Source organism: Mustela putorius, unplaced genomic scaffold (genome assembly GCF_011764305.1).
Source record: "Mustela putorius furo isolate JIRA1106 unplaced genomic scaffold, ASM1176430v1.1 tig00003836_pilon_pilon_pilon, whole genome shotgun sequence".
Classification (NCBI taxonomy): domain Eukaryota; kingdom Metazoa; phylum Chordata; class Mammalia; order Carnivora; family Mustelidae; genus Mustela; species Mustela putorius.
In genome coordinates, this window is record NW_025421989.1 from 9040305 (window position 1) to 9056551 (window position 16247).

At 47.0% G+C, this 16247-nt stretch overlaps 1 protein-coding gene across 2 annotated transcripts in view; it reads left to right on the top strand.

Annotated features, from left to right (window-relative positions):
* The window catches only part of FRMPD4 (FERM and PDZ domain containing 4), a 539182-nt gene that overhangs the window by 505172 nt on the left and 17763 nt on the right, over positions 1 to 16247 (top strand). For both annotated transcript variants that reach the window (XM_004758833.3, XM_045089289.1), the window contains exons 8-11: positions 3222 to 3353; positions 7170 to 7289; positions 12662 to 12798; positions 15614 to 15740. In XM_004758833.3, the coding sequence (XP_004758890.1) occupies positions 3222 to 3353; positions 7170 to 7289; positions 12662 to 12798; positions 15614 to 15740 (516 nt within the window). The remainder of the gene's footprint in view (positions 1 to 3221; positions 3354 to 7169; positions 7290 to 12661; positions 12799 to 15613; positions 15741 to 16247) is intronic.

The following is a 16247-nucleotide window of genomic DNA, read 5'->3' on the forward strand; positions in this document are numbered from 1 at the left end:
GAGCAGTAGACTCCCCACTGAGCAGGGAGCCCAATGCGGGACTCGATCCCAGGACCTGGGGACCGTGACCTAAACCAAAGGCCAAGGCTTAACGGTCTAAGCCACCCAGGCGCCCTCACGGTGGTATTCCATCACAGCAAGAGGACCCAGGTTAAAACCACCAGTGGGCGTAGGTGCAGAGGGCAGGAGAGTTTGCCAGCTTAGAATTTCCCAACCCCTTCGTTCTCCCAGCAATCGCACGAGACAGCACGGTTGCGGGACTGCCAGCCGGGGAGGCTCCAGTGAGCCTCGGTGTTCAGAGTTTTTGTCCGAGCTTGGCCACATAGACAAGCTGAGCCCCCGTAGGCCTGACTGTAGGATCCCGCTCCTCCGGACGTCGCGCTGCAAACATTTGGCCCAAGGCCCTCACGTCGTGGGCACAGGCTCTCGGCTGTCTCATCGGCTCTCAGGTGGACAGACACTCCCCCGAAGAGCCAGGAGCAGAGAGGCAAATGTTTCTTTGGGCAAGACGACTCCTTTCCTACAAAGACAATATGTAAATGAATGGGCGTGGCCAGCTTACGTGCTAGGGCCAGGCCATCGGTTTTTGCAGATCCCCAAGGTAACCCACAGGCCACATTATTAGATCTCCCTGTGCCACCGCAGCTTGGTCTATGCTACCACGTCACGTGGTCAGGAAATCTCCTTGCTGTTAGACCACCTGCCCCATCTGAAGATATAGGTCAAGACTTGCATACATTCCTTCATCGAAATCCCTCTCATACATTCCTTCATCGAAATCCCTCTCGATTTCCAAGAGAGTCCTGTTGTTCATTCCCTCTGGCCTTGGTCTTGGGAACCCACACTAGAGTGAGTGAGTTTGATTTCCCTGAGGGTGGTGGGCGGCACCGAGAAGACAGAGGGCAGCAAGTTCAAGCTCACTGTGCTCGCACCCAACAGCTTTACTATGGCCGCAGACGTTGGCTGGGAGGTGTAAAAGAGAAGTAGAGTTATGAAAGGAATACGACACTGGTTAATAAAAATTGCCAGAATTCTTGCTAGAGAATCACGGCGAGGAAAAACTATTGCTATCGATTTTCCGCTGTCCTCCCTGGTGTTTGAGGAGACTCTTTTATAAAGTATCTGTTGCCACACAGAGGCTGGTTTGTTTGTTCTTTTCTGGCCCTTGAACAAAACTGATGACACAGAGAGTCTTTTTTTATGAAATGCAATATATAGTCAAGGCATTTCTGTTGAATGATGTCTGAGGTGGTGATTAGGTGTGAGGGTCCTTGTTTTAAAGGGGCCTGGAGAAGGGCGCTGGGCTGGCTCAGTCGGTAGGGCACGCCACTCTTGATCTTGGAGTTGTGAGTTCAAGCCCTACACTGGGGTGGCATTTACTTAATAACAAAAAATAAACAACAGCAAAACAGCCATTAAAGGGGCCTGAAGAAATTGAGAAAGGTCTACAGGGAAGAAACAAAATTTCAAAAAGATGAGCTAAAAAACAACAACAACAACAACAACCACCACCAAATCTGTATGTATTGCAGGGTTTTCCTATCTTGACACTGTTGGTACTTGGGACCAGGTAACTCTTCGTGGTGGGGCATGTCCTGGGTATTGTAAGATTCTTAGCTGTATCCCTCAATATTGAGAGCAGCCCCAGTCCCCTTGTGACCACCATAGATGTCTCCAGAAATTACCAATTGCTGTGAGGTAGAATCGCCCCGGGGCTGGAATAGCACTGCTCCTTGGGATTTTTAGCATCTGAGTATAAATCATCCTGAAGAGAGATCATTTACGAGTTTTCGAGTACATGGGGGAAAAAATGGTGTTTCTTTTTTCATTTTCAAAGACATCTGTTTTGCAATGCAGTAAACAAGTGCTTATGTATAGAACACCCACCTCATCATAAATGTTTAATCCTGCCAAAGATGGCTAACAAAGCCTGCTCCTTCTTCTCTCCCCAGGGATGTGAAGTAAAAGCGAATGTGTGCGTATTGTTATAGCCCCTACCTCTATATCAAATAGCGCTACAGTAAATGTGTTCTCTGTGTGAACTCATTTAGTCCTTACATCTGTTCTGAGGCAGGTATTGGTAGCATCCCCAGTTTAGAGGCAGGGACATGAAGACACTTCGAAGGTAAATAACTTGCCTTAAGCTGCACAGCTCCCGTGAAGTCGAGCTGGGAGTAAAGCCCACATTCCAGAGCCCACATTGCTGACCGCATGCCCTTACCAAGAGAGACTCTGGCTGCTTGGGTGGCTTAGTGGGTTAAGCATCTGACTTTTTAAAAAAATTATTTTAAGATTTTATTTATTTATTTGAGACAGAGAGTGCTAGAGTGAGAGAGCACAAGCAGGGGGAGCCTCAGAGGCAGAGGCAGAAGCAGGCTCCCCACTGAGCAGGGAGCCCAACTAGGGGCTTGATTCCAGCACCCTGGGATCACGACCTGAGACAAAGGCAGAGGCCTAACCGACTGAGCCACCCAGGCGCCCCACCTCTGACTCTTGATTTTGGCTCAGGTCATGATCTCAGAATTGTGGGATCGAGCCCCCTGTGAGACTCCAGGCTGAGTGTGAAGTCTGCTTAAGATTCTCGCTCTCCCTCTGCCCCTCCCCGCCCCCCCTCCCCAGCTTGTGCTCGCTCTCTCAAAAACAAAAACAAAAACAAAAAACCCGAAGTATAGACTAAGGGTCAGCAAACTTTCTCTGTACACGACCAGACAGCACATATCTTGGGCTTCACAGACCACACAGTCTCTCTTGCCAATGCAAGGGGCAAGAGCAGCCATAGACAGTACAGAAACAGATGAACGTGACTGTGTTTCAATAAAACTTTATTTACACAAACAAACAGGTGGTGGGCTGGATTTGGCATGCGGGGGGTATTTCGCCCACCCCCAAGGGTAGACCACTTTATGAAGAGGTTTGATCACCACCCCATTAGGAAGCAAGGGGACCTGAACCCTCTCCCCTCCGCCATGGATTGATCAGCTCTGTGAGTCAAGTAAGCACCTCCTCCAGCTAGATCAACCTGTTGCCTCCCTGTTTCTGAGCTCCATAGTGATTTGGGGTGGTGGGCGAGGTCAGGAAGAGGAGCATCAGGCTTCGGAATGAACCAAAGGTACACAGTGCAGACACCTGAAGCCCCTCTGTGCAACCTTTTCCGTCCCAGTAAACTCTGCGAGAGAGCTCTGCCCATCCTGATGGCATCTTGTCCGTGTTTTCTCTATAAGGATGTCATCTTGACTCTTCAAGAAAAGCTTTCCATCAAAGGCATCGAACACTTCTCCCTCATGCTGGAGCAGAGGACAGAAGGGGCCGGAACCAAGCTGCTCTTGCTTCATGAACAGGAGACTCTAACTCAGGTGTGTGAAATTACACCCCCCAGGTGAGAGCAGAAATTACACCCGCCGGTGAGAGCAGAGGCTACCCGGCCCCAGAAATCCCCTGTCCTCTCGAATCCTTTAAATCTGCTCACTGCAGCCTCGGGTATCTCCACTAACGAATGCCCTGGCATTCATAATGGGTTTCACATCTCAAGGTGACGTTTTCCCTTTCTGTCAATTTCTCAGAGACTGTCAGTCGGTGTCACATCCAGAATTATCAAAGACTCAGCAGCTGCTCACTGGGAATGTGCCTCCGTCGGTCCTATTTTATGTTATGGGAAATGACTTGCTCACCTGTTCTGACCATTGATCTCTTGAAACTGTTAAAAAGAAACCAGCTCCTGCGATTACTCAAATGAAGCCAATATCATATTTCGTTGTCTTAAGTTCTGGGTGCATACTGGTGACTATTTGTGGAAGCTTGAAATCCCTGCCCCAGGGCTGCCCACTGTAAACATGTGATCTGCCAGTGTGATCCGAATTCCCCCGTGTGTCCCAGTTCCTGCTTACTAAAATGCCACCCCCATCTGTTCTGTCGGGAGACAAGCAGGCTGCTTGGCTGCTGAATTCAGTGTAGCACCCTGACTTCTCTTGTGATTTGACACAAGCAGGGTGTTTGCTGGAAGTATAAGGGACTTCAACAAGTTCCCTTTCTGTAGGAGAGCTCAGTAATGAGGGGACTTTCGGGAGGGAGCGAGATACGCGGGAAGACCAGGAGGAGAAGCGAGGAGTCAAGGTGCCCCCAGATGGACGGATTAGCAGAAAGTTTGCTCCCACAATATCCCTAAATCTCTTGATTCGGTCCAACTCGGTGCAGGGAATTAGTGACAAAGCTCTCACTGGTGTTCATTTATAGCCCTCTCCCTCCAATTGAACTCACTTTAGGAGGCTTAAAGCAACCTATAGATATTTGAAATCACGTCACATGTTGTTTGTTAACCTGTGCCAAAACTCCCTTGGAAACAGGTCTTCTTTTATAATTTGTTCTAGGGAAACAAGCCCTGATAATCCGAATTCCCCCATGTGAAAGGAGTTCGGCTTGGAGTTCCTCTAGACACCGGACTTAAGACAAGGGTTTGGGGGCACATGGTTCACTGGGAGGCGATATTGGGAAATGCTGGGAAAGGAAGTGGAAGGGAAATGGGGGGAATGGGGGTGCCAGTAATGAGCCGGTCTCCTCTGTGGGCAACTGGAGCTCGGTCCCACTGGGAAACACTGCAAGCCAGTGGAGAACGCGCTGCAGAGGTATCCCACCTAAGGGCTGGGGTACGGGGGTATTTGTCCCTTGGTGGTGGTGGTGATGGCTGCTCCTGAGGGCAGTCACTCCCTGGCTGTGCAGGGTTGTGGGGCGCTGGCCCGTGGTCACAGGTGTTTACAGTGAGCGGCCTTCAGCCGGGAGCAGTAAATGCCAGTTGCTGTGAGCCTAATGAAACCTCCCACAATTTTCTGATATTTGCAGTTAGACTATCCCTCTGAACTTCTATCTATTGCGTAGCCTTCATGGGAAAACTGCTTGCTGATTTAGCTGGAGAGAGATTTTTTCAGTCTCTCTTGGTGCTAGGTACACATAATTTCTCGTTCCAGATTGATTTCCAGTTATTAAATTTCGACTCGAATCTTAAAAGGAAACAAAAAGCCCCTAACCCTGATGCTTCCCTTATCTTTCTAAAAGAGTCTTTGTTTCATGTTTAGCCAGAACTAAAAGCAAAGTGTTAAAACTTTAAGTATGCTCTCTAGAAAGAAATTTGGTTGATTTAAATATCCTGAGACTAACCAGTTATATGCCTTTTGCAAGTCATTGCATATGAAAGGTTCGATCACCGAAATATTTATAGGCATAGCAGAAAGGGAGAGTAAGTATAAGAAATGTGTCTAATGACAAAAATCATTTAAATTAATCATTAAAAATATTCCATTTTGGTGAGACCCCCCAAAAGAACTTTTAAACAGCTCCGAATTTCTGGCAGTTTATAACTAAACTTTATATACAAAATATTATTGTCTATTTACATACTACTGCAAATTTCCAGGAAATTGTTTTCTTGTTTGTTTTAGGGATTGTTCTTTTTAGGAACTACATTTTCTAATGAGTCTGAAGCACTTTTTTTTTGCATTACATGATTTCTCAAAAAACCTCCTGATGATAAAAGTAGACTCAAGATCACTTGTGGAAAATTTGAGAAAGATAGATTCTAACCAGTAATGAAATGATAATCCAACTTTCTAATCTCAGCCCAGACCTTCTGACAAAATACCCTATGACCTCACCTTACAACGCCATAGCAGGCCTGAGCAGTGCTTCCAGCTTCTTGGAGTTCCCACATTTTCTTCTTCCTGGTTTGCTTGACCTGCAGCTGGTGAAGAGCCAGCCTCCAGCCCATTGGCTGGTGAGTCCAGTCAGCCCTGTAATCGCACCCACAGCCAGAAAGCTGGGTCAGTGTTACTGCTTCTCAGGATGCCTTATACCTTTAAAAGGACTGTTTTCCCACTGAAATTCGTCAGCTCAACAAAAGTAGGGATGGCAACTGGAAGAATGTGTGCACACGCACACAACATGGTGTTCAATAAAACTATTGTTATTTTTATTTTGAATTTTCAATTGCCGTTCACAAACATTTTTATTTTGCCAGATTTGTCCTCTGTAACGAAGGAGTTACAAGGCCATGAAGCTACGTACAGATACATAGAAAAGCACACACAAGTATATGAAACTACAAGTAGAGCAACTGTTGGTTCGTGGTGCATGGTTCAGGTGCATCGTGTTGACCTCTTTAAGGGAAATCGAAGAGCTTTTACCTTCTTCCTTGGAGTCCAGTATCTTGTATTCATTCGGCTGTTTATGAAGCACCTACTATTACATTGGCTGATTCCCTTCAGTTGCAAAAGGAATTAAGAAACTTAACACCTAATAGTTGGCATATGCTGTGCTATAAAATAGGAAAACCAAACAATCCATGGTCCTTAGCCCTAAAGAACCTGTGGTGTATTCTAAGCTCCCTTGAACAACTTCTATTCTCGACTCCCTTGAACTCCCTTGAACAAGTGTCCCGTTACGGAAAGTTTCGGGTAGTTTGGAAACTCGTGGACTCCAGATTTAGTGCTCAGGCCAAAACTTTTGTCTTCTGACTTTCCAAAGCATTGTTATCCAAGGGTGACATTTTCCTGCTTTCCCTGCTGCAGTCAGTCTGGAGTCTCATTGAAAAAAAAAAACCAAACCATGGCTGTGTCATACAATAATCACAGTCTCCGTGGTCGCCCTCTAGATCCCTTTTTTGACCCCCCAACCCCATCCTAGTTTTGGTGCGCTATCACTTCCTGCACCAGCATCTTCAGATCTTCAGAGGACTGCCCATAGACTTTGGTCGCCCATTCTCGCCACACCTGGAAATTCATATCCCTTTGGGACAGCCTGAGACCAATGGCTGATCTGTGGTCCTTTGGCTCAGGTTCCCATGGCTCTGTGGTGTAGGTAATCCTCCTGAGTCCCCTGTGGGTTAGGCTGTAGCTACCCACCTCTGTGCACTATGCCCTTGGTTGGCTCCTCTCCTGCCTGACCTGCTCCCCCCACTCCCTTACCAGCCTCTCCCGGGAGCAGTTCCTCAGCAGGTCCCTTATCTCAGGGTTAGCTTCTGGGGAACACAGCATAGGATATGTGCGGTTTTCGGGGAGTCGGTATCTGGGAGACATTGTAAAAGAACTTTGACCACTCTTCCTTGGTGTTGAAACAAAGCTGCCTCTGCCTCCATGTCCCTCTGCCAGCAGTGAAGGAGTCTTATGTTTGGTCTGATCTTCTAGGTGACACAGCGGCCGAGCTCCCATAAGATGAGGTGTCTTTTCCGAATTAGCTTCGTCCCAAAGGATCCAATTGACCTTCTAAGGAGAGATCCAGTTGCTTTTGAGTATCTCTATGTCCAGGTATGTGAGAATTTGAGGACATTTTGTATTAATATTGGGGGATAAATTAATGCGGGGTTTTGCCCCTAAATTCTTTTCTTTGGGATCTTTCTCTTGTCCCCCACCCCAAGCTTCATGCATTGTGAAATGATTCCATGGTGCTTTTAAAAATTTTCCCTTTTGGTTTTGAAATCATTTCATACTTAAGTTACAAGAGTAGTAAAAGAATTTTGATAATTTTCACCCAGATTCACCAGTTGTCCACATTTTACCATACTTTAGTGAGAACCCATTCCCCCTTTGCGATGCCTGCACATGCGCGCGCGCACACACACGTTATTTTTCTAAACAACACAAATGTCATTTACCAAATCCTGCTCATTTACCCCAACTACTTCTGTGTGTATTTCCTAGTAAAAAGGGCCTTTTCTTACATAATTGTGGCACAATTAACAAAATAAGAAAATTTAACAGATACATTTCCATCCTGGTGTACAGTCTATACCCAGATTTTGCCTACTGTCCCCCAAATGGCCTTTTTCTTCTAGAAACCCATTTTTTCTATAATAGGATCCGCGCCAGGATCCCATTTTTGCATCTAATTGTCGTGTCACTTCAGCTCCTTAAGTCCAGAATATTCCTCAGCCTTTCTTTGACTTTCGACACCATAACAGTTTTGAGGAGTACAGGTCAGTTATTTTGTAACAACCTCTCATTTTTCTCAAATTTCTCCTGATAAGGTCGAGGTTATGTCATCTGGGCAGAAGAAAGACATGCGTGACTTCATGTCATCCTTAGTGCACCACACTGGGGGGTAGATGATGTCCGTTTGTCCCCATAATGATGAGGTTGAGTTTGACTCTTGGTTATGGCGATGTTCTCCAAATTTATCCTTTGAGAAGTTATTATTTTTTTATAATTAATAAGTAATTTGTGGAGAGGCACTTGCAACTTTCTTAATACCCTTTCACTTACTGGTTTTAGTATTCACCGATGGTTCTTGCCCGAATCCATTACTACTGCAATGGTTCAACATGATGATTTTTCTAATTCCACTATTTCTTCATTTATTAATTGGTATTCTACTATAAAAATATTTTATTTTCTTTCTTCTTTATTTACTCCTTTATTCATGCATTTATTCGGTGCTTCAGTTGTTCTGAAATGTGATATTCCTTATAATGGAATAATTAATTTCAAAGCAACAAGACTTTGTGAAAATAGTATCTTTTGCAGACTATCTCCGGTTCTGGGTCACAATTCTCAAAAAACAAGGTTTCAAGAGATGAAAATCTTTGCTAGTTTGCCCCAGAGGGAATTTACTCATTTGACATTTAGGAGATATTCCTGTATTTTTCCGTAACTGCTTCCCATTACTCTCACTTAAATTCCCAGTACAATCACATTAAACAGTAAGAGCCCGTTTACCTGAAGTTTAAGCATCTCACATTAGATCTACTCAAAGAGATTGTAAACCTAAATGTAACCTCCCCTGGCACCAAAAAAAAGGGGGGGGGAGAAAATACCAAAATGAGGCCCAAAAAAACCTCCAAAGACGTGCTCCCTTTAGCTGAGCATACCTATATAAGGCAAGGATTTCTGGAGCTGTAAGAAATAAAAAAACAAAAAAGTTAGAAAAAGGAAAAAAAAAAAAGAAACCTTTGCTAATTCTAGGTAGTTAATACACTGGTTTTTGTTTTCTTATTCTCAGTATTTTCTTGTTTATTTCAAAACTTCTGTGGTCTTTAACAAGTTGAGTAGATAAAGAAAACCAGTAGAAGATGGCAAAGAGACCCAGACAAGATAAATGCCAGAGGGTAGGAATGGTGACATTAATTAAAGTGGCAATAAGCCCTAGAGCACAGAAATTAAGTTGAAGGAAAAAAAAAAAAGCAAGAAGAATGTGTACTAGAACATTCCAACAGATGGGGCACTAAGGGCAAGGCCCGCTTAAACATTCCCCCACCTCCGTGGTCTTGGGAAGAGACCGTGCCACTTCCAGCTCAGTAGGATGATTAATGTTCCTGAAGATAACCCTGAGTCATTTGGAAAAGCCAAGTCCAATTCAGCATGCCCTGTTCGTCCAGAAATGTGAAACTGTCAAGACCTGGGTTTTTTAAATGTTCCAGTTCGGTCACCTGGACCCCTGTTCCCCCCACCCCGGACAGCCCAAGAACCCAGATGTGACCGCCCCATCCCCCTCATTTCTGTTAAGACCCAACCCTGGGCTTTGCCATAGCAGCTCCGAGGATACACTAGTTTTTTTTTTTAATCTTGTTAGTTGTAAGGAGATAGTTACAGGTGCCAGTCAGAGCACTGGTGTAGACAGATGTATGCTCTTGTCATTCTCTATAATTATGTACTCCTTCCATTCACAAGAGGACGCTTCCAAACCATTGTCCCTGCCTGGGGATCTCGCTTGGGCACTTGAAAAAACCATAGATGATGTTTCTGCTTTCCCGCCTTGGCTGTTGCATGGCTGATGGACCAGCCAGTCAGCTCTTCAAGGAGTAGCCAATGGAGGGAGGGAAGGAGGTGGACTGAAACTAAGCTACCGTCATCTCCTATGTCCGCCACCAAGAATAGGAAATGAGAAGTTCCTGGCATCAGCCTGGGTCTCGCAGCATGTGAGGTATGTCTAAGACAACTTGTCTAACAGAAGTCAGTGGGTCTGCAAATGGTGCTGGGTGCCAGTGTCGATGCTAGGGCACTAAAAGAATACAGGAAAATTAGCCTAGAGAACAGAGGAGTAAGCAAAAGTGCTATCGCTTGTATGACAAAGACCGAAGTCCGTTCAGCTTAGTGAGTTCCTGTGGAGGACAACAGCCGTTGACTCTAGATGAACCATGACAATGAAAATAGAGGCACTTCTGCTAACCTCCCACTCGCTAATGGGCCATGAAGTATCTTACAGATTTTAGCATATATAGTAACAGAAAACCCTAACCCTTCAGACAGTTGTAATTCATAATTTCCTGTCCTCTGTCTCGGTGCAGCGTTGGTTTCCTTTTTAATACCCAACGTGTCTATTGTAAATGAACTGTTTGTTTTAGGCCTAGAGTAGAGCCCGTGAGGACCGCTACAGCACATCCGTGCCCGCCGTTTGCTTGTGTGAACTGTCCTTAAAGTCCTGAAGTTATGAGTTATAAAAGCATGATCTGTCCCACACGACATATACGTCAGACTTCTCGGTGATTCTTCAGGGTCCGTCTGAACTCATTATGTAATGTAGTTAAGTGACTAATCACCTTGACAAAAACCTCACCCAGAAGTCTGGTTAAACACGGGGTACGAAAGGGAGGGGAAGCAGCGGTCCCCGTCACAGCTCCTCGGAGAAATGATGGCGGTGACTCACCCTAATAAAACGCATTCCAATGTATACAACATCCTTAAGAGGTGTGCCAACAACCTTGAGAGTTATCCCACTTTCCAGGTAATGAAACAGGCTTGAGAGATGAAATGCCACATCTGAGGTCCTTGGCTCAGTGGTTGATAGAGCCGAGGATCAAAAGCTTTCGTCTCTCAGTCCTGCGCTAAAATCCTGGTTCACACGTGACCTGCAGTAGCAGTCCTAGAAGAAAGCCAGTCAGTGAAATGATTGACCAGCAAGCATCACGGGCTTGTGATGGCCTGGCACTGGGCCCCGTGCCTTCCTCACCATCACCCTTCACGAGACTGTAAGGTGACGCTCCACCCCATGGTGCCCCTTAATGGATACCCCTTAGGTCTTGGGATGGAGGCGGGGTTAGAATGGGACTTCCCTCTTAGGGGTGAAGGGATAAGCCGAGAGGCACGAACTTAGAGCATAGGGACAGAGCATGCGTCATATGACCCCACTAGGGCATGGGTAAGTATTTGAAAGGTAAATATTCTGCACAGAAACCGTGCAGTGGTACGTGTTCCCAGTGAGTCAAGTCGATATAGGAAGGGGTCACGGATGTGCTTTTCTTGGAAAAGAGCCAAACAGTTTCTGAGACCATTTTGCCCTTGAAATCTTGGAACAAGACAAGGAAGAAGGAGACTAGCCTAGTTTTCCGGAAAAATGCATGTGCACACATATGTAGGATATAATGAAGCAATACCGTGCTTCCCGGTGATGTGTAGCCCTGTGCCCTGCTTCTGACGACTGAGCACACCACTAGAAAGCCAGTCACTGTGGTCCCAGTGGACTTGGCACCTTTCAGGGCACCTGGATGACTCAGTCGGTTAGGCCACTGTCTTTGGCTCGGATCATGATTCCAGGGTCCTAGGATCGAGCTCCATATCTGGCTGTCTGCTCAGCAGGGAGCCTGCTTCTCCCTCTCCCTCTGCCTGCCACTCCCCCTGCTTGTGCTCTCTCTGTGTCAAATATAGAAATCAAATTGTTTAAAAAAAAAAAAAAAACTTAGCACATTTCTCGGCCACTGTTCCATTTGCCCCTCATCACCCTGTGATGTAGGCATTTCCCTCTTACACATGAGCAAACTGAGGCCGGGGGATGAGAGATGATGCTCTCAGAGCCCCAGCAGGGGTGATCAGCCCTGGAATGAACCAAGGATTTCCTTAGCAACCCTTTACCGAGCGCACCAGTGCACAGCTTTGATGTGTAGCTCTCGGTCTTTGCACAACCCCCAGTGAGGTCGTTAGCACAAATCCCCATTGCACAGATGCGTAAGCTGAGGCTGCGAGAGTAAAGTAGTTGGAGTTATGTGTGCAGGGGGCATTGGCAAAGCCAGGATTCTGAAGCAGGCGGGAGAGGGGGGATTGGGGGTGGCACAGGGGTGAGGAGGGTGAGTCCAGAGCTGCTACTGTCCGTCACCTTGCTAACTCTTACCTCCCCAAAGCTGCTCTACACAGCAAAGAGGAAGTTAAAGATGTTCCTGATGACAGCTGTATATGCCTCCAAACACTTAAAACATACCACGTAGAGCCCTAAGGGCTTGATGTTGTTACCTCATTTAATCCTCACCGTAACCCTGTAAATGGGGAGCAGTATTGTCCCCAATTTACAAAAGAGAAAACTGAGGCACAGAATATTTAGGTTGCATGCCCAAGTGCCCTCCCCTCTGTAGTGGAGGAGCCGGATTCGAACCCAGGATTCCAACCTCAGCAGAAGTCACATGTGCTTTTCGTGTTCTTTTGCATCCCCTGTGTTAGGAGACGGACCTAAATTCCTAATTATTCTTACAAAACCTTGATAGTTAAATAGCAGCTCACTTGTCAGTGAATGTGGCATGTTGCGCGTGGTCTCTGTGTCTGTGTGCATGCCGTCCAGCTCCGACCGGGTTCCAAGCGGCCTGGTGGAAAGGTTTGCACGTTTGGCCTCCTTGGGGAAGGGCTGTCGCCTGGCCCCGAGGCAGCGCGCGGCGGCCCATTCTTTGACCCGTGGCGCCCTCTGCTGGTGTCTGTTGCAGAGCTGCAACGACGTGGTGCAGGAGCGGTTTGGGCCGGAGCTGAAGTACGACATAGCCCTGCGGCTGGCGGCTTTGCAAATGTACATCGCAACCGTGACCACCAAGCAAACGCAGAAAATATCCCTCAAGTACATCGAGTAAGTGTTGAGCCTCGGAGGCGATTCAGGCCCAGGGATGCAGCCTCCGTAAGGCCCAAGGGTGTTTTTGACGTCTGTCTCTGTTTCCAACACTGATGTTTGCGGGCGGGGCGTTCGTTCAACGGGGACACAGCGTCCGTTTTGCAGGGGGAGAGACCCACTTCTTCCATAAGCCACCTTTAGCGAATCATGGTTCAAAGGAGGATCGGATGTCACATGAAGTGTAGGTTCTCGAAGTCCCGAACAGACTTGATTCTAAGCCAAGCTTTGGTCTCCGCGCTTTTCAGGCATGAAGGTCTTTAATTCTCATGATGTCCCTGGGAGAGAACTAGCCTTTTTGCTGTATTTTACAGATGAGCCAACCCATGCACAGTAGGACATAAGGCTTTGGCTGAGTGCCGGGGCTACTAGCTAGAGGGCTCAGGATTCGAACCCAGGTCCTGTGCAGGGTTATGGGGGGGGGTCTACCTTGTGCTACCATCGGTGTGATTGGTGGAAGCACCTGTGTTCAGGCTGCCACCCCCTCCCTTAATCTTGGCAGCTCTGATGAGAGTTCGTATTTCAAAGTTTATGGCAGGAAAGGAGCCACATCTCCACGTAACAGTAAGGCCGTAGAGTCCTCCCCATGTGCACGAGGGGTGGGCAAGCTATGTGAAATCCTACCTTCCAGAGAAGCTTCCCGGGGGCTGCGTGTAAAACCTTTCTAAATTCCTGCGTGCTGGGTTGACCCACCAGGGAATAAAATCGCTTCTTCTCAACAGAGTTCATGAGCCTGTGTAGGGGACGGTGAGAGCTCCAGGTTGCGGACTCCGAGGCCCCTAGTCTCACAACTCTCGGTTCTCCTGTCTACCCCGAGGGACAAATCCTCACGTACAATTTGAGAACCTCGGGCTTTCCGTTCTCAGCTCACTCGTTCTCACGGATGGCTTGTGTCTGTCTTGCCACACAGGCTGTGAGTGTCGCCTCAGAGAGACTCAGCTCCCAGAGGGGTCTTACACTCAGTCGGACACACTCGCTCCCTCATCCGTTCCCCTTTCGTGTGCTCCTGGGCATGGATGATATGGGCCTCTGTGTGAAAAGGCGGCCTGAGCAACCTGCCATGGTTTTCGGACCATTAAAATGCATTTCTTTCTTTTTTTTTTTTTAAAGATTTTATTTATTTGACAGAGAGAAATCACAAGTAGGCAGAGAGGGAGGCAGAGAGAGAGAGGGAAGCAGGCTCCCCGCTGAGCAGAGAGCCCGATGCGGGACTCGATCCCAGGACCCTGAGATCATGACCCGAGCCGAAGGCAGCGGCTTAACCCACTGAGCCACCCAGGCTCCCCTAAAATGCATTTCTGTTCTTACTGTCCATCCCCACGTTTGGCTAGTTGGAACATGGTACCATCAGAAGCCTCCCAGAGATGACTGGCTTGAGTAAGGCTCTTACAGTCTACGATAATGTTCTCATTAATTAATTTACTCACCTGTTCACTGAGCATTTTATGTGGGATTCACACTAGGCCAGCAGAAAGTACAAATAAGCCTAAAGGACTTGTGATCTGATTATAAAGATACGAGGGGTGCCTGGGTGGTTCAGTCGGTTGAGCATCTGACTTCAGGTCAGGTTGTGATCTGGCGATCCTGCTTTGGCTCCCCACTCAGCAGGGAGCCTGCTTCTCCCTCTCCCTCTTCCCTTCCCCCTGCTTGTGCACATGCGTGTGCTCTCTCTCAAACAAATAAATGAAATCTCCAAAAAAAGATAGATACGATTTAAAATACTGATACAAGTAGAATTACCAGGCAGCCCGTAAGGAGGGCAAGACAATGGGTAGAAATAGGTGCCTGTGGAGGAGGAGGAGGACATGGTGATCATGAAAAACCCCGTCGTAACTAGCAGTGGCGTGGATGGTCAAGTGGGGGGAGGGCTGTCTCCCTCCCCTTCTTTGGAGAGGATCTGGCATAGGAGAAATGACCAAATCTTGGCGGTCTTTACAGTATTTAGGAGACACTGGTTGGGTACCCGGCCAATCAGGATAGAGTTCATAGATTTCATGATGGAAATGGAGCATTGTTGGGGTAGGGTTGTAGCCGTCGCTGGGGACACGGGCCTTCGGCAAACCTGTATTAACACAGTCCTCTCTCTTCCTCTTGTGTGTGCGCACCTATTGGTGACGTTCGCACTTCCCCATCAGTGTCACACATCCTTAGGGGTCATGAACCCCACGCTGGTTGCACACCAGCAGCACTCCTCACACACACACACACACACACACACGCATGCACACACACCAGGCAGAAATGTTGCTGGCAGAGAAGACAAGTGTGTATTTCTAGCGAAGCCACCACTGGGGAGGAGGAAGGGAAGGGAAGAATGGCTTTGGGAGCACGAAGGAGTTGCCCGGGGCCCTTCTCAGTGAAGAGAGAAAAACTGTGTGGGGTTGATTTGGGGAGGGGGGGGCAGGAATAGTAACAATGGCAATAAACAAAGGAACCAGGAGAAATTGTGTTGGAAATACATACTCAGACACATAAATGAACTCAATGAGACTCAGCGGTGGGTTGATAAATTGTCTCTTCAATTCCCATTGGTCCCAAAGGCATTCCCCCTGGAGAGGGAAGAACACGTTTCCTTGAAAATGCAAACAGATGTATTACCCATCGGATAGTAGGTTTCCCGAGAGTAAATTCAAAGTTGCCTCGCTAATTGGGGACCTACCTCCATTTCCTGACTTCCTCACAGTTCATTTGTTCCAACCAACATCAGGGCGCCATTTTGTCTTAGATAACTAATCATCACAAGAATGTGAAATTAAAGATATGCTCTTTATTGCAGAAAAGAATGGGGATTAGAGACTTTCCTTCCCTCTGCTGTGCTGCAAAGCATGAAGGAGAAGAACATAAAGAAAGCACTTTCACACCTTGTCAAAGCAAATCAAAACTTGGTACCACCGGGTAAAAAGGTATCACATTTGCATCTTAATAGAAAATGGATTTTAAAGAGAAAGGCTTGTGTGCATTTTTAAAAATGCTTAAAATTAGCGCATGAATAAAATACTTAGCAAGCACCGAACTTTCAGAGGCAATAACTGTACAACCCCAAGCCCCTTCCCCTTTTTTTTTCACTATCAACCTGTTTCTAAGGCTAATGACAAGTCAGTGTTCTTATGGAAACTTATTTCTTTCTTGTAAGCTATAGAGTTATTATATGGACTGTGCGTGTGTGCACGTGTGCACCTGTGCGTGTGAGAGAACCTTGCCTAGCCACCGAGACCTTGTGATCAGAGAACAGAATTGCGAGACAGTTGTACATTTCCGTCGTGCCATCTTCAATGCATGGCAGCCAGCAAGGGTCCTCGCAAACCAGCTATCACATTATTTAAACCAGGGTTTCTGCCTCCCCACTGTTGACATTTACAATCATTCTTTGCTGGGGGGAGGGAGGCCCTCTTGTGCACTGTGTGGTATTT